The 25478-nt window shown below is 42.7% G+C and overlaps 1 protein-coding gene across 1 annotated transcript in view; it reads left to right on the top strand.

Moving 5' to 3' along the window:
• Positions 1–854: 854 nt before the first annotated feature.
• LOC115082576 (DCC-interacting protein 13-alpha-like) overlaps positions 855–25478 on the top strand; it is a gene marked incomplete at its 3' end in the record, with an annotated part of 79587 nt that continues 54963 nt past the window's right edge. Inside the window, exons 1-3 of the mRNA XM_029586794.1 lie at positions 855–1135; positions 15316–15414; positions 16249–16308. Of these exons, the coding sequence (XP_029442654.1) occupies positions 1082–1135; positions 15316–15414; positions 16249–16308 (213 nt within the window). The remainder of the gene's footprint in view (positions 1136–15315; positions 15415–16248; positions 16309–25478) is intronic.

Below are 25478 nucleotides of genomic sequence, written 5' to 3'. Positions count from 1 at the left end.
ACTTTGAGCCGAATTTAAGGACCGGTTAAAAAAAAAGTCTGCAAATCAGTTTTCCTATATTTGTTTAGGTTCTAAGATTTTGTTTGGGTACCAATAAGGAAGAAAAAAAAATTCCCTTCTTTTCTTTCTTTCTTGCACCTATATTTACAAATTTACTACGTCCTTGAGAGATTCCAGATGGTATGAGAACCCATCATTGTTCAAGCGTATAGGCTTTTCGCCTTTTTATACAATCCACAGCCATCTTTTTCCAGTCACTTTTTATGTCTATGGTTGTCATTCTTGTTTTTTGCCTATTAATTTTCAAATAACATATTTTACCCAAGACCTTCATGTTCTGCACCGCCTTCCTTCTGGAAGAAAATATAAATTCCACACAATAAAATGAACGCAAAACTTGTGTGAAAAAGCACTGCTGGACTTCTGTTCTAAAAGGATTAAGAAAAGTCCCACACCGCTTTTTGCACAAGTTTTCACTAGCACAATTTTTTTCTGATGATTTTTATTCTCTTTCAGCAGTTGAATGAAATTAAAAACTGGCGCAAAAGATTTCAAAACCACGGCATCAAACTAACTTACAAACTTTCTACACGTTCTTTAACCTGTCTATATTAAAGAAGCCAGACTACAAAATCTGTGGTTTGTCTTAAAAAAAAGTGGCCGGAGCGTGGAGCGGTCGCTACTTCACAAGGAACTGACACAGGATAACCAATATCCGCTACAACAAATCCCCACCCGCCCTGCATATGCATTAACGTTGTTACGAAAAGAGCCTACAACGCCCCCTCCCGTTTACCCATTAAACGCATATAAACGTCCCACACTCAGCCGTATAGATCCACTGAACCTCGCAGCAAGCCGTCCTGTCCCACGCACAGGCGCAGAGCAGCCGCGGCCGAAGGCGACAGAATCCTGTTGGAGCGAATTCCAGAGCTGAACGACAGTCTCCTGTCCAATGAGCATTGCGGGAGGCGGAACTTCCGCTAGCAGGGCAGGGTGTTTTTGTTGCTGAGGGTGGAGAGCGGTCGGGGACGGGGTTGTTTGAGTTTCTGGTTAAAGGTTGGACTCTTAGGTGTGCATCATGCCAGGCATCGATAAGCTGCCCATCGAGGAAACGCTGGAGGATAGCCCCCAGGTGAGAGGCGTTTCGGCTCCTCGGGTGCAGTGGGGGTGCCTGTCAGGGCTGTCCCAGTGCAGGCTTGGTCAATGCGTCTTCCCACTGAATCTCCGGTGGCGTTGCGTGAGAGAGCGGGCCGGGGCCCAGGGTCCTGTGGTGCCTTGAGGAGGGAGCAGGGCTCTGCGGCATCTCGGGCCGGGTGCTGCTCTGGAGAACACGAGACTTTAAATCCCGCAGGGATTTATTGAGCAACTGACACGTATCCCTTTCAGTAACATACTCCAGTTTCTCATCTGGGGGCGTTTCCCAGCTCTGCTTCGCTCGATTAGATGCTCTATTTTCATAAAACAGTTTAACCAGGGACTCCTGGAAGCTCTCTTCAACACATTCATTTCACTCACTGAAAACAAAAATGTAGCAGTTAAGAATCGACATTGTATTAGTTTGTGTACAGCTTTCTATATATTTTGTTCTTAGAATGGAAGTTTAAAGTTCTGAGCTTTTGTAACCTGCCATTTTATTGTTCTGTATACTCTAAATTTATTGCATCATTTTTGCAGCTTGGCACTATTGTATGTATGATTATGTATACTTTTTTGGGGGTTAGCCAAGGCTTATGTGGTATTGCTGTGCTGTCTCTCTGTTGAATACTTTAATATGAAATGTAGCTATGGCATCTAGTACTTAGGTGACTGCTCCACACAGTGAATATCTCTGGTTTATTGCTAGTAGGAATTTGCACTGCTTAATGTTTTATGAAGCTTGTACTTAGTGTGAGAGAAGTTAAGTAAGGGGCTGACCAGTCCTATGCAGTTAGGTCCAGAGAGCAGGAGCCTTCTGAAGAGAAGAAAGGATGGGACAGTAAAATGAAGATGATCATATGGCTATTTGTATGCATTATACTTTTCTTGAAAAGAAATTATTTCCTAATGGAATAAAAAAATTATTCTGTGCATTATGTGTGCAACATCAAAAAAATGACCAAATCCATTCATCCAGGTGTAGAGTAAAATGCCCGTTCTTGCTAATTGAATAAATTAATAATTTTCGTATGTGTCTTACTAGTTCCATGGAATTTTCAATGACTTACCTTGATGTATACTCAAGACTATCTCTTTCTCCCCTCCAGTAAATAGAGACAGGTACATTTGTTGTTTCCTCCAATATGAGAACCTGGTGTATGACTGTGGGTGGGGCTTTCGTTACCTTAGCTGCCCCAAATCAAGGGTTCCAGGGTATTGCCTCTTTTCACTACCTAACAAGTTTGGAGCACACAGAAGTTACAAATACCTTTGTGACAACAGAGCAGCGCATACTCGCTATTAATCTATATTTATGGTATAGTGTCTTTCTTATCATATTCATGCAATATTAATTAACTGTCATATTCAGATGTACCAAATTGTGTTTCCAGGGAATCAAATGCTTATGTTGCTCATTTTGTAGTGGAAACTGACACACAGACTAATCGGAGAAAATTCTTTTCACTCAACGCACAATAAAGCTCTGGAATTTGTTGCCAGAGGATGTGGTTAGTGTAGCTGGGTTCAAAAAAGGTTTGGATAAGTTCTTGGAGGAGAAGTCCATTAATGGCTATTAATCAAGTTTACTTAGGGAATAGCCACTGCTATTAATTTCATCAGTAACATGGGATCTTCCTAGTGTTTGGATAATTGCCAGGTTCTTGTGGCCTGGTTCGGCCTCTGGATACAGGATGCTGGGCTTGATGGACCCTTGGTCTGACCCAGCATGGCAATTTCTTATAAAAACTAGAAAAATATGCCTTAAAGATGCATCAGTCTTGATATGATAATATATTGGAAAGCACATTAATATGCAGAAGCTCTCCATCTCCTTAAGGATAGTTCTTGTAGCCACATCAAACCAATCAAACCTTTCCAAATTGTGTGGAGCTATTAAAAAATTATTCCTTTTGTTCTATAGTATATCCCCCCCAAAACAGAAAAAAAATTACATTTTAAGTATAAGGCACCATAAGAAACAATATGTATCTAAATAGTAATCTTTGACTTCATGTTTTAGCCCATGGTGGGCCTGTATGAAGAGGAAAGCAACCAAACATTCCCTGGCATGTGGCTGACTTATGTATCTAGGACAAAAGTGGTGTCCTTTCAGTACAGCCCTGTTGCTGGTCAAAATGTGCAGTTGGAGGTTATGTCTGGTTTTTGATTGAAAACTGAGTACATTTTTAGTAGCACCATATGATATAGCATTTTTAAGCAAAATGTTGCACTTATTGTGTTTGTCCACTTGAATGTGTAGAATAAAGGGTCAACAAATAAAGTGCAGGTAATACCTGACATAAGAGGAGCACAGCTCTTTATTGAGATACTTTTGCTTCAAATCTTGACCCTTCTTTCTTCATACTTTAAGATAGACTTGAGGCTGCTTTGGTTGCTTAGTGGTAAGTGCTATGCACTGCCATGTGGAGGAACTAGATTCAGTTCCTGGGACAGATCATCTTCCCCACATTGGCCTATGGAGTCGGCATTTACAGCTTTCATTCGGCACCAACACCCAGTGGCCAGATCCGTTGTCATCTTAACTGCTTTCCAGAGATGGTGGTAATAATACAGGCCAGTTAGTCTGACATCTGTGGTGAGCAAACTAATGGAATTGCTGCTAAAAAAAGAGGCTAGTGCAATTTTTGGAAGCCAGTGGATTGCAAGATCCGAGGCAGCATGGTTGTACCAGAGGTAAATCTTGTAAGATGAATCTTACAACCATGCTGCCTCAGATCTTGCAATCCACTGGAGCACAGACCAGATTTATTCCGTGCATTAAGAAAGGAGGAAGCAACGCAAAACGATTACCGGGATGGTTAAAAAGTGAGTTGAAAGAGGCTATTTTTTAGCCAAAAGATCTTCATTCAAAAATTGGAAGAAGGATCCATCAGAAGAAAATAGGATAAAGCATAAGCTTTGGCAAGTTAAATGTAAAACATTTGATAAGACAGACTAAGAGAAAATTTTAAAAGAAGTTGGCTACAGCGGCAAAAACTCACAATAAAAACTTCAAAAAAATATGTCCAAAGCAGAAAGCCTGCAAGGGTCAATTGGACCGTTGGATGATCAAGGGGTTAAAGGGGCACTTAGAGAAGATAAGGCCATTGTGGAAAGATTAAATTATTTCTTTGCTTCAGTGTTTACTGAAGAGGATATTGGAGAGATACCCGTTCTGGAGAAGGTTTTCAAGGGTGATATTCGGATCAACTAAACCAAATCAGGTAAACCTGGAAGATGTGGTTGACAAATTGAAGAGTAGAAAATCATCTGGGCCAGATGGTATACACCCGAGGGTTCTGAAAGAACTAAAAAATGAAATTTAACACCTACTAGTTAGGTTACAAATTTTATCATTAAAATCATTCGATGTACCTGAAGATTGGAAAATGGCCAATGTAACCCAGATATTTAAAAAGGGATCCAGGGGTGATCTGGGAAAGTATAGTCCGGTGAGCCTGACTTCAGTTCCGGGAAAAATTGTGGAATAGACATGGTTTGATGGGACACAGCCAGCATGGATTTACCCAAGGGAAGTCTTGCCTCACAAATGTCCTACATTTTTTTTTTTTTTTTTGAAGGGGTGAATAAACATGTGGACAAAACTGAACCAGTAGATGTGGTGTATTTGGATTTTCAGAAGGCATTTGACAAAATTCCGCATGAGAGGCTTCTAAGAAAACTAAAAAGTCATGGGATAGGAGGTGATGTCCTTTTGTGGATTACAAGTTGGTTAAAAGCCAAGAAACAGAGAGTAGGATTAAATGGTCAGTTTTCATGGTGGAAAAAGGTAAACAGTGGAGTGCCTCAGGGATCTGTACTTGGACCTGTGCTTTTTAATATATTTATAAATGGTCTGGAAAGGGGTACAATGAGTGAGGTGATCAAATTTGCTGATGACACAAAAATTATGCAGAGTAGTTAAATCTCAAGCAGATTGTGGTGTATTGCAGGAGGATCTTGCGAGACTGGTAGATTGGGCATCCAAATGGCAGATGAAATTTAATGTGGACAAGTGCAAAGTGATGCATATAGGGAAAATTAACCCTTGCTGTAGATACACAATGTTAGGTTCTATCTTAATATTTACCACCCAGGAAAGAGATCTAGGCGTCAGTGGATAATATACTGAAATACAGCCCAGTGTGTTGTAGCGATCAAAAAAGCAAACAATGTTAGGAATTATTAAGAAGGGAATGGAAAATAAAACAGAGGATATCATAATGCCTCTTGATCGCTCCATGGTGAGACCGCTCCTTGAATTCTGTGTGCAGTTCTGGTCATCGCATCTGAAAAAGGATATAGATGCACTGGAGAACTTGCAGAGAAGGGTGACCAAAATAAGTGGCGAGTAAAGGCTAAAGAAGTTAAGGCTGTTCAGTTTGGAGAAGAGAAGACTGAGGGGGGATATGATATAAATCTACAAAATCATGAAAGCACTTGAACAAGTTAATATAAATCGCTTATTCTCGCAGATAATAGGACCAGGGGGCACTCCATGAAGTTAGCAAGTAGCTCATTTAAAACAAATCTAAGAAACTCTTTTTCACTCAGTGCATAGTTAAGCTCTGAAATTCACTGCCAGAGAATGTGGTTTCAGCAGTTAGAGTAACTGGGTTTAAAAAAGGTTTAGATAAGTTCCTAGAGGATAAATCCATAAACTGCTATGATGGTAATTAATAAGCAGTAGTAGCTTGTGATCTGTCTAATATTTGGGTACTTACCAGGTACTTGTGACTTGGATTGGCCACTGTTGGAAACAGGATACAGGGCTTGATGAACCCTTGGTCTGACCGAGTATAGCATATCTCATTTTCTTATGAAAGATCCTTTTGAACCACTGCAGTCAACTTCCCTAAAATTCCTAACCTGGAAGGTGATTCTTCTCATTGCTATCACCTTGGCGTCATGAGTGAGTGAACTTGAGTCCTTGGTGCATTTCTCACCTTACTTACAATTCTTCCATGACAAGGAGATACTCAGGACGCATCCAACGTTTCTTCCAAAGGTGATGATGGCTTTTCATATCAGTCAAACCATCACGCTCCCTATGTTTTTTTTTTTTCCCAAAACTGCACAATAAAGTATGAGAAAAACTTACATACTTTGGACTGCAAAAGGGCACTGGCATACTATAAACAGAGAATGCAGCCTCATAGATGCTCTTCACAATTATTCATCTCTTTCAATCCCAACAAGGTGAGTGGCAGTAACTAAGAGGACTCTATAAAATTGGATTTCAGGCTGCATACAGTACTGCCACACATCAGTGCACCTACCACTAACTGGTGCAGCCAAACGCATCGAGGTGCGGGCCACGGCGGCCCCAGTTGCACACCTCCGAAATGTTGCCATGGAGGACATTTGTAAAGTGGCCCCAAGGACATCTATCCATACTGTTAGTTCTCACTACTGTCTGGACCAATTAGCTTCAGACAGTGCACTGGGACAGGCAGCAGTACTAACAAGTATGGTCAATCAGAAAGGCCTGTCCACAAAAGGGGGAGGGGGGCCAGTTGTTTAAAAAAAAAAAAAGATGGGGATGAAGGGTCATTCACGGGTCTCTCCACCAGCCAATTCACCCCACCAATCCTTTGTCACAACCTGAAGCTTGGGACTTCCAGACAGCATGGCTAATTCAGCCTGCTTATTGACAGAAAAAAAGCAAGTTTGCTTACCATAAATGGTATTTTCTGTAGGTAACACGATGAATTAGCCATGTGTACCTCCGTCCTCCTGGACATTCCTTTCTTCCTGGCCAGAGCATGGCTCTGGCCGTTATACTTAATTATAGACTGAGGAAACTGATCACGGGATTCGCGCGGGAAGTGCTGCACAGGCGCAGCAGAGCAAAGCTCTTGTCTGAGAGTCTGTATGAACACAGTCAGATGATGTCATACAGACAGCATGGCTAATTCATCCTGCTACCTACGGAAAACCCAGTTTATGGTAAGCAAACTTGCTTTTTTTTTCATACTTGGAAAAATAAATGGGCATGTGAATTGTACATATAAAATAAGGGAATCGTCAAGCTTGCTATTTAAATAAGAAACATAGACTTGCAAGAGATGAAGATGGGGCAGTTGCAGGAGTGGGTTATTGGTAGATCGTGGAGAAGGCTTGAAGGAGACAGAATAGTTCTTTGAAGAAATAATTTTGGGACAGGGTGTGAAGGTGGAGAGGAAGAGGGTACTGGTGTATGACAAATGAGAATGGATTTCAGAGGATGGATATTGAGCTGGAGAGGGAGAAAATGAAAGACATTTCGAAATGAGAGTGAGCTGAGGAGAGAGATCTTAGCACAGGGTGCAGAAACTGGTTGTAACAAGTGATAAGATATGGAAAGGGGGAAAGAGGTTTTTTTTTTTTTTCTTTTCTACCAGTGGGCTTCGAGAAGTAAGAATTTCGTCCATGTTACCATGTCTGTGCAAAACAGAGCTAGTGCCTGGGTGACTATAAGTTTATCAAAACAAAATCAAGAAACCTCAGAACTTTGTATATTATTTTTTGGAATGATATAGAAACACAATACATGCTATAAAAAGTTAAGCTCTTGACACTATAGAACTTGTAATCTATGATGTGTAAAATTCCTTAGGACAATACAACTGTCTTTGTATCTATCTTTAGGAACAAAATCTGAAGTCTGTGAACCTAAATGGATACACAAACATTGGTTCTGAATATTAGTGATAAATGTGAGAGTTTGTGGGTAATAGGGTGAGGGAGGTAGTGATGTTAGAGCAGTGGTTCTCAACCTTTTTTCTGTTGGGACACACCTGACAGATGGTTCTCACATGCGTGACACACTGACCCATGATCGTCACGGGGCTAGATGTAAAAGTACAGTTTGCATCCACGGGAACCCCCCTGACCCACAATAATGGATGTAAAGCAAAATTATGACATTCCCCATACAACTCACCCTACAAAAAAGATATTCTGGTTCTGGTGTCATCGCAGTAACAGCAACTCAAACTCCTTCTACTTCCAGGCTCAATAGCCCTACTTATGAAAAGACAGCAGTTTACCACCAATGCATGTCCTCTTGAGAAAACACAACAAAATAAGACTGATAAAACGCTTACATGCTAGTAAAATATCTCATCTCGGTAACAGACACAGAACCGACCTAACATACTCCCAGGATCTGTAGTAATGCACATAAACTAATCCGCACACAGTTACACCTGTATTATGGAATACACTCAAACAGGAGCAACCCTATCTATGAAAGGCAACACTACAAATATTAAATCAGGCCCTAAAAACCAATACACCTCTTATTAGGAAAACAGAACTAGCAAGCAGCTATAGATCCCCACACAGAAATAATTGTAAAACTATACTAATAAGCAGAATAAATGTTTCAAAACAGCTATGAACAGAATAACATCCAACAATTAAAACCTCATAAAAACTATTAAAAATTCTCCAAACACCAATAAAATATTTCAAAAAAAGCAGACACATCACATAATATTAAATAATTAAAATGGCAGTCAAGAAAAATAAACTTAAAAAGCCACCTTTACTTACCCCCTCCAGAAGCTCTCCTATTCTTCCATGCAGGCCATAGCACACAGCAGAAGCAGCAGTAGAGGCTAAGCTCTATACTCATGGTCCTCTTCCTTAATCCCATGTCTCTCACACACACACACCATACCAGTCATGCCCCCATGACCAGTTTCTGTCTCTCACACACCAATCATCTCCCAAACAGTCTTTGACACACACCAGTCACCTTCCTGAAGTTTCTCTCATGCCATACACACACACACAGGCTTCCCACTCCTGTGTTCTACTTACATATACGGGCTTCTCACTCTCATAATCACTTTCTCTGTCTCACACACACTCACCAGTCTCTCACTCCCATGCTTGTTCTCTCCACATGCACAGGCTTCTCATTCCCATAATCACTTTCTTTCTCTCACACACACACCAGTCACCTGATCTCTCTCATGCATACACACACAGGCTTCCCATTTCCATGTTCTGTCTTACATATACAGGCTTCTCCCTCCCATGCTGTGTCTCTCACACACACCCAGGTTTCTCACTCCCATGCTCACTCTCTTCACATGCACAGGCTTCTCATTCCCATAATCACTTTCTCTCTGTTACACATACACACACACACCAGTCTCTCTCTCATTTCCATGCTTGCTCTCCACTGCACAGGCTTCTCATTCCCTGAATCACATTCTTTCTCTCACATTCACACACCAGTCTCTTTCTCTCACACATACACCGTCACCTTACCAACCAGTCTCTCATGCATGCACACACACACAGGCTTCCCACTCCCATGTTCTCTCTCACATATACAGGCTTCTCCCTCCCATGCTGTGTCTCACACACACCCAGGTTTCTCACTCCCATGCTCACTCTCTTCACATGCACAGGCTTCTCATTCCCATAATCACTTTCTCACACACACACACACACACCAGTCTCTCTCTCATGCATGCACACACACAGGCTTCCCACTCCCATGCTCTCTCTCACATAATCAGGCTTCTCACTCCCATGCTTTTTTCACACACACCCCCACAACACCATGCTTCTTACTCCTATGCTTTCTCACATACCCAGATTTCTCACTTCCATGCTTTTTCTCTCACACACACACACACACATCAGTCACATCCCTGACTGTCTCACACTCTCACATACATATCAGTCATCTCACTGAGCAGTCACTTTCATTGACTCTCACATATACACACACACATCAGCTCTCTGACCAGTTTCTCTCAATCACACACATTCTCTCACTTACACACAAGCTGGCTGGCTGCTTTTCTCTCATTCACTTCCTCCCCCCCCCCCCCAATGGTAGCTGCAGCAGCCTCCTCCAGCCCCCGCAGGCCAAGAAGAAGAATCCCATCGGCCGTGGGAGGCTCATGCTGCTGTCTCCTTTCTCGATTACCAGCTGCTTCAATTGCTCGGGGGCCGATGCTGCAGCGGCCGCGGCTACTTTATCACGCGGCACGGTCTTTCTCCTTACCGCGCACCACTTCCTGTTCCGGGTCACGGGGGGGCCAGGAAGAAGAAAAGGCCAGCCGCGGGTGCCACAGCTTCTTTTAGCAGTGCTGCCGTTCCCACTGGGCTTGAACGTGTTGATAGCCCGGCGGCAACGGCAGCAGGGAAGAAAGAGCAGCGGGAGAGACCGGGAGCACGCGACACACCAGCCGGTGCTTGGCGACACACCGGTTTAGAATCGCTGTGTTAGAGGACTCTTATGAAATCATGTCTTGCACATAATTGAGCAGTTATGATGACAGACTCTTAAGCTGGCAACATGTCACTTTTTTTGGATGATGGATTTGACACAGTTTGGCTTTCTCTGTCATTTGCTATAATATCACAGCATGTAGTGAATGCATCTGTCTAGAAAACGATTAAAATCTTAAAACTGTTTAAAGTGAAGCAATGTGCAAATCCTTTAAAGCAGTATTAGCTTGGATGTGTTTTGGGTTTTTTTTTTACTTTTTAAATCTTTTACATTATTTATATATTTTGTTCTTATGTATTTTATTAAAATCTTACACAATTTTTAAAATGCAAGCGTAACGGCTCACCGCCAGCGCTGCTCTGGGTGCCGGTCCTCTGCCTCTCGCTCAGGCCTTTCGTGAGTCCTGATATTCCTGTAGTCCGTCAGCTGCTCGAACTCCCTGGGTTCGGGTCTCAGCAGGCCCTGGCTTTGCTGGGCTTCCGGGTTCTCCTTGTACGGAGTTGGGGGTGAAACAGCCCCCAATCCCCAAAGATAACACAGAGACCGTTTCTTCAAAGTATTTTATAAGGCAATAGATGGATCTAATACATTTACTTCTTCACATCCCCCGCCTCCACCAGTTCTTGGTGCCTCAAAACCTAGATAAATGACCCTGCCCCCAAGCACTCCGGCTCCCTTACAACCGGTACTTGCGCAGAGTTACTTTTCAAGTCCCACACATCCTATATTTAAATACCAGACACACCAGGCTCTCCCGAGCCCTTCTCCCCAACTTCCTTTAAGGTGTAAGTTTTATACCTCTCCCCTTTCTGGCTACTCTGTATCCATATGAGAGCTGGAGGATTCCTCTCCCCCAGAACCTACCTCCATCTCCTCCTCCTGCTTCCCAGAGCCTGCTTTTTTGGCCATTGCCACCATGTAGGCACGCCCTCTTCCTCTAACTCCATCGGTTCACCTGTGTCTGACTCGTTATACTCTGAGTCTGCCAGGTGTTCGCCTTCAGGCTCTCCCCATGGGTCAGGTGGTGGCTCTAAGAACCTGGGATTTGTAATTTTTCTTGTCCTCAACTGCGCCCTCTGCTGTCTGGCTCTGGTATTACTTGCCATCCTATGTTGTCTTGTCTGTTCCTGCCCCTGGCAGTGCTGCACTGCATCACAGCAAGGTATACACCTTTTCATCATGATCCTATACCGACCCTTGAAAATTCTTTCCTAAATACAGCTCAGTACTTTCACAAGGGCTCTCAAGCCACTTCCATTGTTCCTGCCCCCAAGTAGCTGCTGCTGCTGCTGTCGCCACCACCATGCCATTACACCTTGCTGCTGTGGCCTTCACTCCTCTCCTGCTGTCATGCATAGTACATCTCCTCCTCCCCCAGTAGAGGTGTGAGTCAGCTGAGCAGTGTGGCCAGCCCTGTGTAATTATTTCAGGAAAAAAAAATTATAGTCTGGGATCAGAGTCTAGCAAACTGTAAAACTTACAATGGGATGTGCTAGAAATCCAAGTAAGATTTCTTTATGCCCAGAATGAGACTTAATAGCTGCGGAAAGCTGTGTGCCTTGTGGCAGAGGCTTGGCCAGGTGTTTGATGAGATGCCAAGGGTGTGATACATCAGCTGACAGAGCCAGATAATTTTTTAAATAAATTTTATTTCATTAATTTTTTAAAATAATATCAAACGAGACAAATGCAAAGAAAATGTAGATCATGTAAAAAGAACTAAAGAAACGTATACAATTGCTAATCTTTAGCCCACATAAAGGGGGAGTTACAGAAAGAAAACAACATTTGAATACATAATATACAAGGATTCATACTAACTAACCAGTCTTTCAATGTTAACAACAGAAAAAACTTCACCAAATGTTCAGGATCAGAAAAAAAACATTTATTCCCTTGCAGTTTTATCATACATATGCACAGAAACCTTAAAAGAAACGTATCTCCAGGATCTAGAAGAATGCCTGGCTTTTCAAGAATAAACCATTTTCATCTAGCTTGAGTTGCTTTGCAACATCTGGAAAACTGCAACTTTCTGACCAAAAAAACAATTTCAAAGTCCACTTTGTTAGATTCTTGTACATATGTAACCACAAGCATAGCTTTTTCCTTGATCTCAGTTTGAGAATATTCCAAAAAATTTGTAAGATCTAAATTTTCAGGAACAAGATTGATCCTTCCCACATTACCCACAGAGGAAACATCTCTAATAATAACAGGCAGGTAAAATATTTTAGAAGCTGTGGAAATCTCCTTTGAAACCTTCAAATATGCAGAATAGAATTTCTTAAATTTTTCTAAAGGAGAAACTAGTGGAGATCGGGTAAAGTTCAGAATCCTTAAATTTAATCTCCTATTATAGTTGTTAATATCTTCCATTAAAAAAACTGAATCTCCTAATTAAGGCTTCATTACTGTCATAAAGATTAGAATACTTATCCCCAATTCCACCAAATTATCACCCTGTTTTTTAATCAGATTTGTATGCTTATTCACAGACCATCTAAGGAATTCAGCATGACATCAGTTTGGGTAGAGACATAAACTTATTAAAATATTATCGCTGTCCATAAAACCTCTAATGTGATCACTGCTGGTTTGATTAACAATGACTGATCCATTACTGTAATCTCACTGGTGGATAAAGGCAACAATTCCCCATCATCAAGTAGCTCCTCACCCCGGGCCAGTGAAGGGGTTGAAACTCTAACCACCACACTGTCAGCCCCATCCCAAACTAAAATCAATGATTCTGTCTGCAGTAAAGAAGGATCTTAAGGGTTCAGAGTCACAGGTGACATACTCTGTCCGGAATTAAGAGTACCAAGTTCACTCAGCCCGAAATTACCTTGATTCTGAAGAAAAAAAAAGACTTGACGTGTCAGCTGGGTTAAAGTAGACGGCAGGGCTTGGGGGGCATGCCTTTCCTCTTCTTACCATTGTGAACCTTGAAGTTTAAGAACATTTAAGCGAGAGAGAGAGAGAGCAGCCCCCTTTTGACATGTGGTTTTGACATGCTGGTGGCCCGGAATTGACATCACCAGGGGATTCCTCTAACCAGGGTACGGGGCCATTCAGCAAATTGCTCATAGGTCTCCCTCTTCTCATGCTCCCCAATTCAGCCGCAGCTTGTTATGTTTATATGGAGAAGAGTCCAGAATGGACATCACCAGGGATTCCTCCAGCCAGGGGACCAGGCCACTCAGCAAACTGCTGGTAGGTCTCACTCTCCTTACGCTTCCCCGACAGAACCAGATTTTAACACGAAGCTGTCATAGGTTTGTTTTCTGATTGACTCAGTATCTGAGTGAATTGAATTAATTTCAGCAGAGCAGTTTAAGAACGTTACTGCATGTAATGTAATGTAATGTTGGTATAGAAATCATGCTATTCTGCTAGTAACTTAGTACGCTCTTTTTATATTACAATAAATGGAGAAATCATAACATTAATATAACAGTAAAGCCTAACTACATAACACTATCATATTAAAAATCACAATGTACATATAAAATAAATGCATAATACAAATTATTAAATACATAATACAATAAATTACATCAGCATAAGTATTACTACAAAAATAAATTGATACAATACGTCAAAATAATAAGAATCCCCAGACCCTCATTCAGATTTCATCTATACCTCAATGTAAACAAAATCACTAAAGTTCCCTCAGTGCCACCTTTATCCCCTCCCTACTCTCACTAGATAGAAAAAGGTTCATAAGTATAACATATTAAAAATCCCTTCACTACACAACTTCCCCCCCCCCCCCCAGCTGGTTCTAAAAAAAAGTTATCAGTCACAAATCCCTAATTTGCCTCCATTATAAACCTTATTAAAAAAAAACAATCCTATTTGTTCCTAATTAAATCTCCAAAGGTTTTTCTTAATTGTAAAATATCATTGTGATTTATAGCTCCAATGATTATGGATTTCTCCTCCATTTGTCATGACTAGGCAGCCACTTCATAATGGATTGCAGTCACTGAGAGGTAGATTTATAAGTAAGGGAGGATAAGTTTTCTCATGCAACAAATAGAAAGAGTGAGGAGTTTCCTGTACCAGAACTGTCACAACAGCAAACCTCTGGCACAGGGAGGCACAGCTCCTTCCAGAGCTCAGTATAAGGGTGCTCTCTGAGCTACCTTCCTCCTATTCCCAAGAGTTGAATGCACCAACTCTGCAGCATCCTCAGTCCTGGATAGCCTAAGAATCATGAGCCCGTACCCAGAATCTGACCTAATAATGTTTCAGAAGAATTCTACAAGTGGGCTTGGAGGCTTTAGTGGAGGGATGTCATGATTTATTTAGTAAGCACAAATATCATTGGTGGCAGTCTATCACATAAAAATATGAACAGCTGAGCTTGTTACAGAAGATTGGTTTGTGACTTACTGCCACTGTAAAGTTCTTGGGCCCATCACTCTAAGAGAATATAATACATTGTTGTCATTGTGACCCTGGATTTGAGGCTTGGCTTCACCTGAAGTCTTTTTTTCATATTTCTGGCTGGTAGAAGCAGGGCGAAAATGGAGCACTATATGTTTTCATTCTACACTGAGGGAGCGTATCAAAAAAGGAAAAGCTGAATTTTATAGAATAAAGGCCTCTCTGATTCAGGACCTGCCTCTGGGTGGTGCACCTGGGAGCTGCTCAGTATTTCTTCCACTGCAAGGGCTGGGGGTAGAGCTATGTTGTTCCCTTTTAGGCACCGCCAGGAGAGGAAAAGCAGGGTTGGCAAAGGCAAAACAGTGAAATACAGAGGAAAAAAACTTGTAATTTAAAACACATTTTCTCCCTTTTCCTTTGAGCATGTATCTTTCTATACGCACTTATTTTCCCTTTCATCTCTTTACTTTTCTGATTTGCTAGATTAAAATGCCTTTTTAAGGCATCACACAAATGTATTGTTTAATTTTTAACAGACCAGGTCATTGCTGGGTGTATTTGAAGAAGATGCTGCAGCTATTTCCAGTTACATCAGCCAGTTGTATCGGGCCATGCAGCGCATCTATGATGCACAGGTATGGTGTGGTCAGAAGGGTGTTTTTCATATGCACAACTTGCAAGTCAACCATATTTCATCTTTGTACTTAATTTCATAATGTTTTATATATACAGTTAGAGAGGAGACTCACCTTACGCTGCAACTGCATAAAGTCAAACATTTGGCTGATAATAATCTGAGCTTCCGAATTAACCCCTGGGAACTGTTTGATTTGACTTGTTCTGATGTGACTCTGGCTCTAAGGGTTAAAGGCATGAATGATGATGAAGGTACAGAAATCTTCAGGAAGGGACAAATAATGATGGCTCTACTGAATAATTTGTATATTGTGTTTTATATATGTTTTTGTTTGATTTTATTTTTTTTAGTTGATAATGTGTACATCGCTTTGAAAGATTTTACTGTAAACCTGGAAAGCGAGTAACAAATTTTATAAAATAAATAACAGGCCTGGGCAGGAACTATATTAAAAAGAAAGCGTGGTTTCCATAAAGTATTCATTCACACTTTGTAAAATTTATGTTCAGTAATTCTTTACTGGACATAAATTGTACATCTTATCTGTAATGTTGTAGGAAAAGTATATTTGCAGATTCGTTTTGACTAATCTGAGCTCTGCTTTAGAGAGAAAGCCATATGTTTGTGTCTGTGTTTTCAGATGTACGTGCCTATTTTTGTGGGCATGCATAGAATTATGTGTAGCATCTGTTACATTTGTTTTTTTTTTTTTTGCTCTTTAGAATTAGGAAATATAATCTCTGGGTATCCCCTTTTTGTACAATTCTTCCTGAATTGTATTTGTTGATCACCAAATTATTAAATAGTTCATTTTTCTTTCTTTTCTTCTTAGAATGAATTGAGTGCTGCAACTCACCTGACTTCTAAACTTCTAAAGGAATATGAGAAACAGGTAAAGTAGAGACTTCATACTATAAAGAGGAAAACAAGTTACATACTTGTAGCTTGTAAAGGGACTAAGCTGCTGTCTTCAGTTTTCAAGATTAGGCAGAATAGCTCCTATTTATATTAGAAAGTTTTCCTTCCTGACATCTTGGACCAAGAAATTTGGGGTGGGAAGGGTGTTTTTTGTTTTTTTAAAGATGCTATGACCAGGATTTGGGTGTGACTGGACATCTTTCTTTACAGCAAGGTTTCCCAAATCTGTGACCCAGCAACAGGTCGGGTTTTCAGAATATCTACAATGAATATGCATGAGATAAATTTGCATACATTGAAGATCTGGGAAGTCCTGCTTTTAAAACTCCTTTCTTGAACTACAACAAAAATTTCAACAATAGAGAACAGTTATTTACCCTTTCAAATAATACTAGGACTAGGGGTTACTCCATGAAATAAGCAGCTAGCAAAGGTAAAACAAATCATAGGAAATATTTTTCACTCAGTGCACAATTAGACTATGGCATCTGTTGCAAGAGTTTGTGGCCAAGGCAACTGACATAGTGGAGTTCAAAACAGGGATGGACAAGTTCCTGAAAGAAAAGTCCATAAACAGTTATTAGCCAGGTAGACTTTGGAAGCCAGCACTTATCCCTGGAAGTGAGATACAAGAAACCTATCAACTATTGGAGATCTGTTTGTACTTATAACCCGGATTGGCAAATGTCTGAGGACAGAGTGCTGGGCTCAGTGGACCTTGATCTGACCCAGCATGGCACTTCTTATGAAGTCAAAGAATGAAATTACCTGTTTCTTAGTGTCCAGTCAGATGAATCCAGAACAAATGGGTTATGCACCCCCACCAGCAGATGGAGACAGAGCAAGCTGAAGTCACAGTACTACAGATGGTGGAAGTGCATTTCCCCATAGAGGATTGCTTCAATTTTAAAAAGGAGAATTTAGGAAGAAATTTACTGCCCCACTCTCCTGTGGTGACACCAAATGGTCCCTCCCCTAGTTGAGGTTTCCTGAGGTGATTTCAGAGGTCCCTCAGAGGTGTGCCTTAGCCCAGTAACTGGTTTTCCGTCATGGGCTTAGCTTCTTGTGCAGCTGAAAGGCAGCGGGTGTAGGAAGTCTAGTGCGGCGGTGGCGGTACATGCCCTCTCCTCTTGTAGCCGGAGAGCGTCTCTGAGCTTCGGTAAGTTTAAAAAAAAAATAGATACAGAGACTTAGCGGGAGGTTTTACTTATAGGGTCTCCTCCTCCCTTCAGTCTCCGGCTTGGTGCGCCGTTCCCAATTTTCGTCCCACTCCGTGGGAGGTTGAGGGACATGGGCAGCCTTGTGTGTTGAGCAATCTTTTCTAGGCTAGGCCCCACTCCGGGGCTTTTGCTACATGCTGTGTGGTAGGCTGTAATAGCTTTTTGCATGCTTTATTAGGTTGCCCTCTTCAGGCTTGTTGGTTTGGCGTGTGTGTGCTGCTGTGCATCCAGTTGTGCACCCAGTTTTTGAGCGTATAGTGAGTTCACTATGCCTGGTTCTTCTCAGTAGATGGGTCTGGATAAGGATGTCTTAGGTGGGGCACCTGATTTGGATCTTCCCTAACTGGTTACTCATAGGGGAAGGTAGTTCAATGAGTACATCCCAGGTATCCTTTCATCACGCGCAGTCCTTGGCTCTGTCCCAGGCTTCTAGGGCAGAGGCTCAGTTGGAAACTTGTCTTCTGTTACATGCCTGAGTCATCTTCTACCACAGTGGCTCTTTTGGCTAGAGGATCTAGACTTGCAAGTATGATTCTTTTCCTGCCTCTTTTGAGCATGGAGAAATTCCCCCCAGTTTGGAACCATGTTGCAGCTCTTTCCTGAAGATGAACTATCAGACCATGACTATGCTTGGTGTTCCTGGGGTGGATTCTGCTTCTGAGTGAACAGAAATCCTATTTTGGTTTCTTTGCACACAGTCTCTTGTGGTTTTTCTCTTGATGGAAGCCATTCAAGAATTGATTGATCTTGATTGGGGAACCCCAGAGACTAATTTCAAAGGAAGTCTGATTTGGAATGCCTTACCTTCTAGATCCAGTGTTAAGAGAGTGCTTTTGTTTCTGAAGGTTGATGCACTTGAGTGTGCAGTCTCCAAGTGGACCGCTGTTCTCACCGAAGGAGGAGCGGCCTTGAAGGATGCTCTTGATAGAGAGCTTGAAGCTATCCTTAAGCAGGCATTTGAAGCTGTGGCACTGGCCTTGCAGATCACTCTTGTTTGCTTCTCTCCCAGGCGGTTGATGACTCTGGGGTACATTTCAAATCAGTTATGGAACTTGCTGCTACCTTTTTGGCTGATGTGAGTTGTGATTTGGTTTGCACTTCAGTCAGTGGGTGGCTTCAATTGTGGCGGCCAGGCGTCAGTTGTGGTTGAGAAATTGGTTAGCCAATGCGACCTCCAAGGTTAAGCTCACCCAGTTGCTTTTTAACTGGCTCGCTCTTCTTTGGTGGCGAGTTGGAGAAGATGGCCAGTAAGTGGGGAGACTCTAAAGTTCCTCATTTGTTGGAAGATCAAAGATTGGAACAGCGCTCCCTTGTCATGAGAGTTCATGCTTTTGGTTCCAGGTGCCTTCAAACCCTATAACGGAGCAACCTTTCAGAGGACTCTCTCCCCCCCCCCCCCCCCTTCGGTAGGTCTCAGTTCTTGTTTTTGACAGCCCAGATGAGGTGCAGGCTCGGGTGGTGGACCCTCCTGGTCCTCCCAAGAAAGCTTTGCTGACCCACCCCCGGGATAGGAGATAGGGGGTCCCCTCTCTATCTCTCTTTTATCTGAGGTGGGTCGAGATCACATTGGATCAGTGGGGGCCTGGTGTTTCGCAGTATTCCTCAGGACATGTTCTTGGCATTTCCCTGTCACTCCCCCTCAGAAGAAGCAGGTGGTGGAGGGTATATTGGCAAGGCTCCTCAGGCTGAGGGCAGTGGTCCCAGTTCCCACATTTCTAGAAAATATGGGGTGATGTCTCATCCTGGACCTCACACGTCATGTGTGATCGTAGCAGTATAGTTGGGGGAATTTCTGGCCTCTCTTGATCTGTCCAAGGCACATCTTCTCATTCCCATCCAATTGGAACATCAACACTTCTTGTGGTTCGCAGTTTTGGGATGCCACTTTTTTTTGGGGCACTGCCTTTTGTTCTGGTCACCACTCCCAGAACCTTTTCCAAGGTAATGGTGGTAGTTGCGGCAGTGGTGAAAAAGGATGGAGTACTAGTATACCCGTATTTGGTCGATAGGCTGATTTGCGCCAAGTCGCTGGAAGAGCTGCCTGGTGACTCGCAAGGTGAATTTCCTATTGCGAGAGCTTGGCTGGGTGGTGAACCTAGCCGAGAGCAGCCTTTGGCCTACTCAGTTCCTGGAACACTTTGGAGTTTGGTGTTTCTGCCGAGGCTCAGATTCAGAGGTTGCTAACCCAAGGCAGTCTGGTGTCAACTCTGCCCGACTGTATGAGCTTATCTGCAGGTCTTTGGCTTATTGGCGGTGACCCTGGAAGTGCTACCATGGGCGTGGGCGCATATGCAACCTCTTCAGCGCTCCCCCTATTGTTTCCCTATTTACCTGTGCAGGACCAGGCTAGATGCCTGGTCCACCTTAAATGACTTAAGGAGAGTTTGCTCTATGGGCGGGAACTTCAGGGCAATTGGGACTGAGAGCATAACCAGAGACTGTCCCATAAGATCTGGGATCCAGGTGGGGATGACCAGACCAGGCCCAGGTCTCCAGGAAAAAGGCAGCTCCTGTAACGTAATACTGCCCAAACACTGAGCTGATACAAAGCATTACATACTGTGAGTAGAGAGAGTAAAGATAAAGGCAGTCCACTGTTGGTATATGAAGGTAAAGGCAGTCCACTGTTGTGTATATGATTGAAGCTGTGAATAAAGGTTGGGTTTTAACAAAGGCTGGAGTCTGACTAGTTCATGTCTCCAGGCACGAGTTTATGGGTCAAGCGGGCGCAACTCTTATTTTAAAACCTACAATTTATGTGCCTATATAAGTGTGCATGAGCAACAGAATGCGCAAAAAAAAAAAGGGTGGATTTGGGGCGGGGTCAGACGTTCTGTGGTAGGGCCTCCATTTACGTGCATAAATCCGGATTTTAAATCTGTGAATTCTTCATGTGTAGGGCTGTTTCCTGGTTATATTTTCATTACAGCCAAAAATTGACTGGGTGAGTGGTAAAATGTGTGAATAACCTTTCCATGTTAACCACTTAAAATTAGAAGCACACATACATTTTATTTATTTATTTATTTATTTATTTATTTAAGGCTTTTCTTTACCGGCATTCCTCAGAGACGATATGCTGGTTTACATCAAAACAAGGGAGAAAAACTTAGAGAAATCAGTTACAAAAAACAGGGAGCAGCAAACTGGGAGATGCGAACGTAATATACATAAAAGAAGGAATAGAGGCATAAGAAAGATATCATAAAAACTAATACAGAGGCTTACGACGGGAGAATATATAGAAAACTATATTCAAATCATGTATCAATGTCTTAAGCATAAAGCAGAGGCAGGTGACAGGGTAAAGAGGGCGTTCAATGATGTTGTATAAAGAAACCGGAACTGGTGTAATAGAACTTAAGGAAATTAATAGGTAAGACCAAATTTCATCCTTGGGTCTGCTTTCCATTTACTGAAAGATGCCCTTTTGGCTGTAATTGCCTCTTTTTCCGTTGATAAGCAGGCTGAATTAAAATTACATATGTGTGACATCTGGTGGCACCGAATGCACTCTTCTCTCCTAGCTTGGAGAGCTTTGAACTCTACTGAGCATTTGCAGACGTTCTCGCATGGGCATTACCTTAGGAGCCTCCTCAGCCATTTTTTGTCTGAGCACAGCATGGATGCGTTCAGTCTCTTCAGATACTTTTGTTTCAAAATCCTTTACAATTTTTGTTGTTCATTATTTTCTTCAGTTTTCTTATTTTTAGTTTCCTTGCTGTGCTGCAGCATCCAAATGTCACTTTTCAGAGCAAAAAAACAAACAAACTGTGTTGCCTCCTGAAAATGACCAGCAAGAAGAAACCCACAGCGAGCGGTTCCTGACTTGCATGCATTGTAAGGTGATGCCTCTCACTGGCTGTTATTCTTCCTTTACTTTGGATGTACCTGTGGTTGGCTATCCCACATTCCCAACACTCTAGGGCTTAGAGGAACCTCATAAGTCTCTCAGAAGCTGCGGTAAATCCTCCTCCTGCAAGGCAGCTTGTCTGCCTTGCTGGGAAATGAGTTGAACAGGATCTTCTCAAGAACTCCCCCATTGGCCCAAATCAAAGCCACAAGGTCAAAAACAATTGCCCTGCATCGAATCTGAGGCTGCCTGGAAGAAATAGAAGTCTGCATCAGTGAAGCTAGATGTGCCAAGGCACTTGATGCACAGGGATCCTCAAAGCACGGGATACCTTATGGCACTGGGAAGCTTATCTTATCTATCCACTAATTACTACAGTCCTCATTCCTTCTGAGTTGATAGCAAGAGCTTCAGGTTAGAGTCTCCAGCTCCAGTATGCTTCATATTGTCACTTGCCTCCAAAAAAGAAAGAAAAGGAGAGAGAAAAAATTTTTGTTGAAATTCAGGAGCTTATCTTTGTCCTCAGAGAGGATGTTCCATTTGTTGCTTGACCAGATTGCAGCTCTAGTGAGAAATTTCCTTAACTTATTTGTGGTGAGGGAAGACATAATAGAGCTGCTCTTCTTCAGCACTATGCCAGTGATGTCTCGCACTGGAGTCCCAGTTTCGCCCATTGGAGTGAACACACATTCAGAACTCTTGATTTGGGGTTCTTCATTTTCTCACTCAATGACAGCAGATTCTATTTGTTTAGAGGCAATTTACGAAGGTTCTTTCCCTTCAGACTGGAGAAGCCCCCTCCCCCTTGGATTTGGCTGTCATTTTTGGGGTCCTGGGTTTATAAACCAATTTTTTGAGAAGGGGATTCTAGCGATATGACATTGCCCCAAAATACATGTCTTATTCAAAATTCATAGAAAAGCTGAGGATAATGCTTAGCATCAAAGTATCCTGCTTAGAAGTCTTGGGCTCCTCCAGAATTTAGAAGCCTGTTGGATCTGATGACTCTTGCAGTCCACCACATTCCAGAACTGTTTATAGAAGAGAATGTGGGAAACACCTGTTTCTGGCACTCCTACGGCTACAACGCTTCATCTCAAATGCAGATCATTACCCCCAGGATTCAGAGAACTGCTGTATTGGTCAGTCATCTTTAAGTTCACTTTGACTAAACAATATTGTCAGGACAGTATCTTCCAAAGCTCCAAGCATACTGCCTGTAGCTCTATGTATCAATTCCCTCATGAGTGTATTCAGAATCTGAAAGGTTTTTCATACGACCAGCAAAAGGAAGATCTTATCCACAACTGCTTTTGAAGGCTGAAGAGTGAATTCATTGCCTTCTCTGTTCTGTCTGCAGAACTTTTCAACTGAGTTTTGACACACTTCTGTTTCAGTCAGAACTTTGGTGTATGATGTGGTTCAGGGCGAGTGGTGTCCAAGTTGATGTCCACAAGTAGTGGCTAGACCTACCTGGTCTCTGATACATTAAGAAATGGAATGTAGCAGTCCAACCATATTGAGGATTCCAAAGTACTTTCAATGCTTACAAATATTCATACTTTCACAGGTGTCAGTTTCAGCTTTTCAAGCACTACTGCCTATCTCCTCTTCCAGCTCCACATTGACATCTGCTTCCGATCAGACCCTTAGCACTACAAATCCTGCATTATCCTTTTCATTTTTATTTTCATTTCAATGATTTATGTGACTCAAATAGATACAATATTAATCTCTATTTGCCTTCCTCTTATTCATCACAAATTTCCCACAAAAAATGTTGGTGTAGAATATTTGTGTTGTGAAACGTTTTGGGTGAATAAGAAGAAGGCAAATAGAGATTAATATTTGATCTTTTTGAGTCACATAAATCATTGAAATGAAAATAATAAAAATGAAAAGGATAATGCGGGATTTGTAGTGCTTTATTTTCCCCCATTTTTGTGGATTTTTGTGAGCAATCCTATCAGACCCTGACAGTGTTAACCCTGTCGGTCTATGACCACAAATGCTTAGCACACACAGAGGCTCAGGATTATCCCATTTCAACTCCGTTCCAGAGGGTGACTAAATCCAGATCTTGGAGATGTCTAGATCCTCCAAATCGTGGAGTCTGGATACCATTGCTGTTCCTTCATACTGCTTGTATCTTGATTCACATCTGACTCAATTGACATTGTTTCACCAAGAAATGCAATCATTGTTTCAATAGCGAATGATTGGACAGTCTTTGTCCCAGCTTGGACTGGATATTTATTCCCAATATTTTCTCAATCCCCAAAATCAGATAGATTGAGGCCTATTATGGGTCTGAGATCCTTCAACAAATATCTACTTCAAGAGGACTTCCGAATGGGTTCCCTAAGCATGATTCTTCCTTACATCCAAGGGTAGGAATGGATGTGCATGCTCATATGCCTTTCAATCCCACCAATTAGCACTACCTTCACGTCAAGGTGGATTCCTTCCACTACCAGTGCAAAGTCATCCTGGTTGCCTTATCAGCAACTCTGAAAATCTTTCCAAGATGTCTTGTAGTGGTAGTTGTTTGCCTGCATTGCCAAGAAATTCACATTTTTTTCTGTACCTGGATGGCGGCTAATCATAGTGGGGTAGATTTTCAAACACGGCGCGTTCGTGTACTTTTGCTGGCGCATCAGGCGCAAGCAAAAGTACGCAGGATTTTAGTAGATACGCGCGTATCCGCTAAAATCCTGGATCGGCGCGCGCAAGGCTATCGATTACGTATAGCCGGCGCGCGCCGAGCCGCGCAGCCTACCCCCGTTCCCTCCAAGGCCGCTCCGAAATCGGAGTGGCCTTGGAGGGAATCCTCTACCGCCCTCCCCTCACCTTCCCCTCCCTTCCTCTACCTAACCCACCCCCCCGGCCCTGTCTAAACCCCCCCTTACCTTTGTCGGGGGATTTACGCCTCCCGGAGGGAGACGTAAATCCCCACGCGCCAGCGGGCCCCTAGCGCGCCAGGACGTGACCTGGGGGCGGGTATGGAGGGCGCGGCCACGCCCCCGGACCGCCCCGGGCCGTAACCACGCCCCCAGGCCCGCCCCCAAAACACTGCCGACACGCCCCGAAAACGGCGCAGCGCTCGGCCCCACCCCCGACACGCCCCCCTCCGAAAGCCCCGGGACTCTAAGTCCCGGGGCTCTGCGCGTGCCGGGAGGCCTATGTAAAATAGGCTCACCGGCGCGCAGGGCCCTGCTCGCCTAAATCCGCCCGGATTTGGGCGGATTTAGGCGAGCAGGGCTCTTAAAATCCGCCCCAGTGAGTGTTCAAGTTTGAACATTGCTTTCTCTACTCAAGATGGTCCATTTTTGTTACTCAATTTGGGCTTTTCTGCTCATTTTCAATAAGTCAAATCTTCTATCTACTAGGAGCACAAAATCTATTAGAGTAGGGATAGACTCGCTGCAAGTGGGAGTGTTTCTGAACATACATCATGGTATAGCTTCTGCACAATCTACTGTCTTCTCAATGTGCAACAGCCAGAACGATTCTTGTTGCATCAAGTCATATGATTTCAGCCATTGTATATGGTCCCACTGTTCTCTACACTGGGATCAGCTCACCCAACCATTCTGCACCACAGTCCTTAGTCTAGCTTTCTGTTTCATTGGTGGTGAAATCTCTATGTACTTCTGGGTGGAGTGCTCTGCACTCTTCCTCATCAAGTCTCAATAGCAACGATTGCCTCTTCGAAAGGAGCGATGTTCACACAGGTTCACTCCGATCCCAGGGCACCTGGTCTCGTGAGGACAGTCGTTATCAGATCAATCTGTTGAACTTAAGGATAGACATATGCTCTGTTCATGTATCTTTTTTGAGAGATAAGCATCTTAATTCAAACAGCCTTGCTATGTTTTTATGTTAGCAAACAGGAAGGCATGGAATCGTGATTTCTCTGCATGAACGTGTTAAAGATTTAGGTGGGGTGTAACCAATTCACCTCAGCAGAGTATTCCAACTTCATGAGTGATCTTTGAAGACAATTGACTGCTAACGTACTATTTGATTAAGGGGGTCTGCTGCCAATTGCCCTATTTGTATTGGTGCAGG

Source organism: Rhinatrema bivittatum, unplaced genomic scaffold, assembly GCF_901001135.1.
Source record: "Rhinatrema bivittatum unplaced genomic scaffold, aRhiBiv1.1, whole genome shotgun sequence".
Lineage (NCBI taxonomy): Eukaryota > Metazoa > Chordata > Amphibia > Gymnophiona > Rhinatrematidae > Rhinatrema > Rhinatrema bivittatum.
This window is presented reverse-complemented; position numbering and strand designations above follow the sequence as displayed.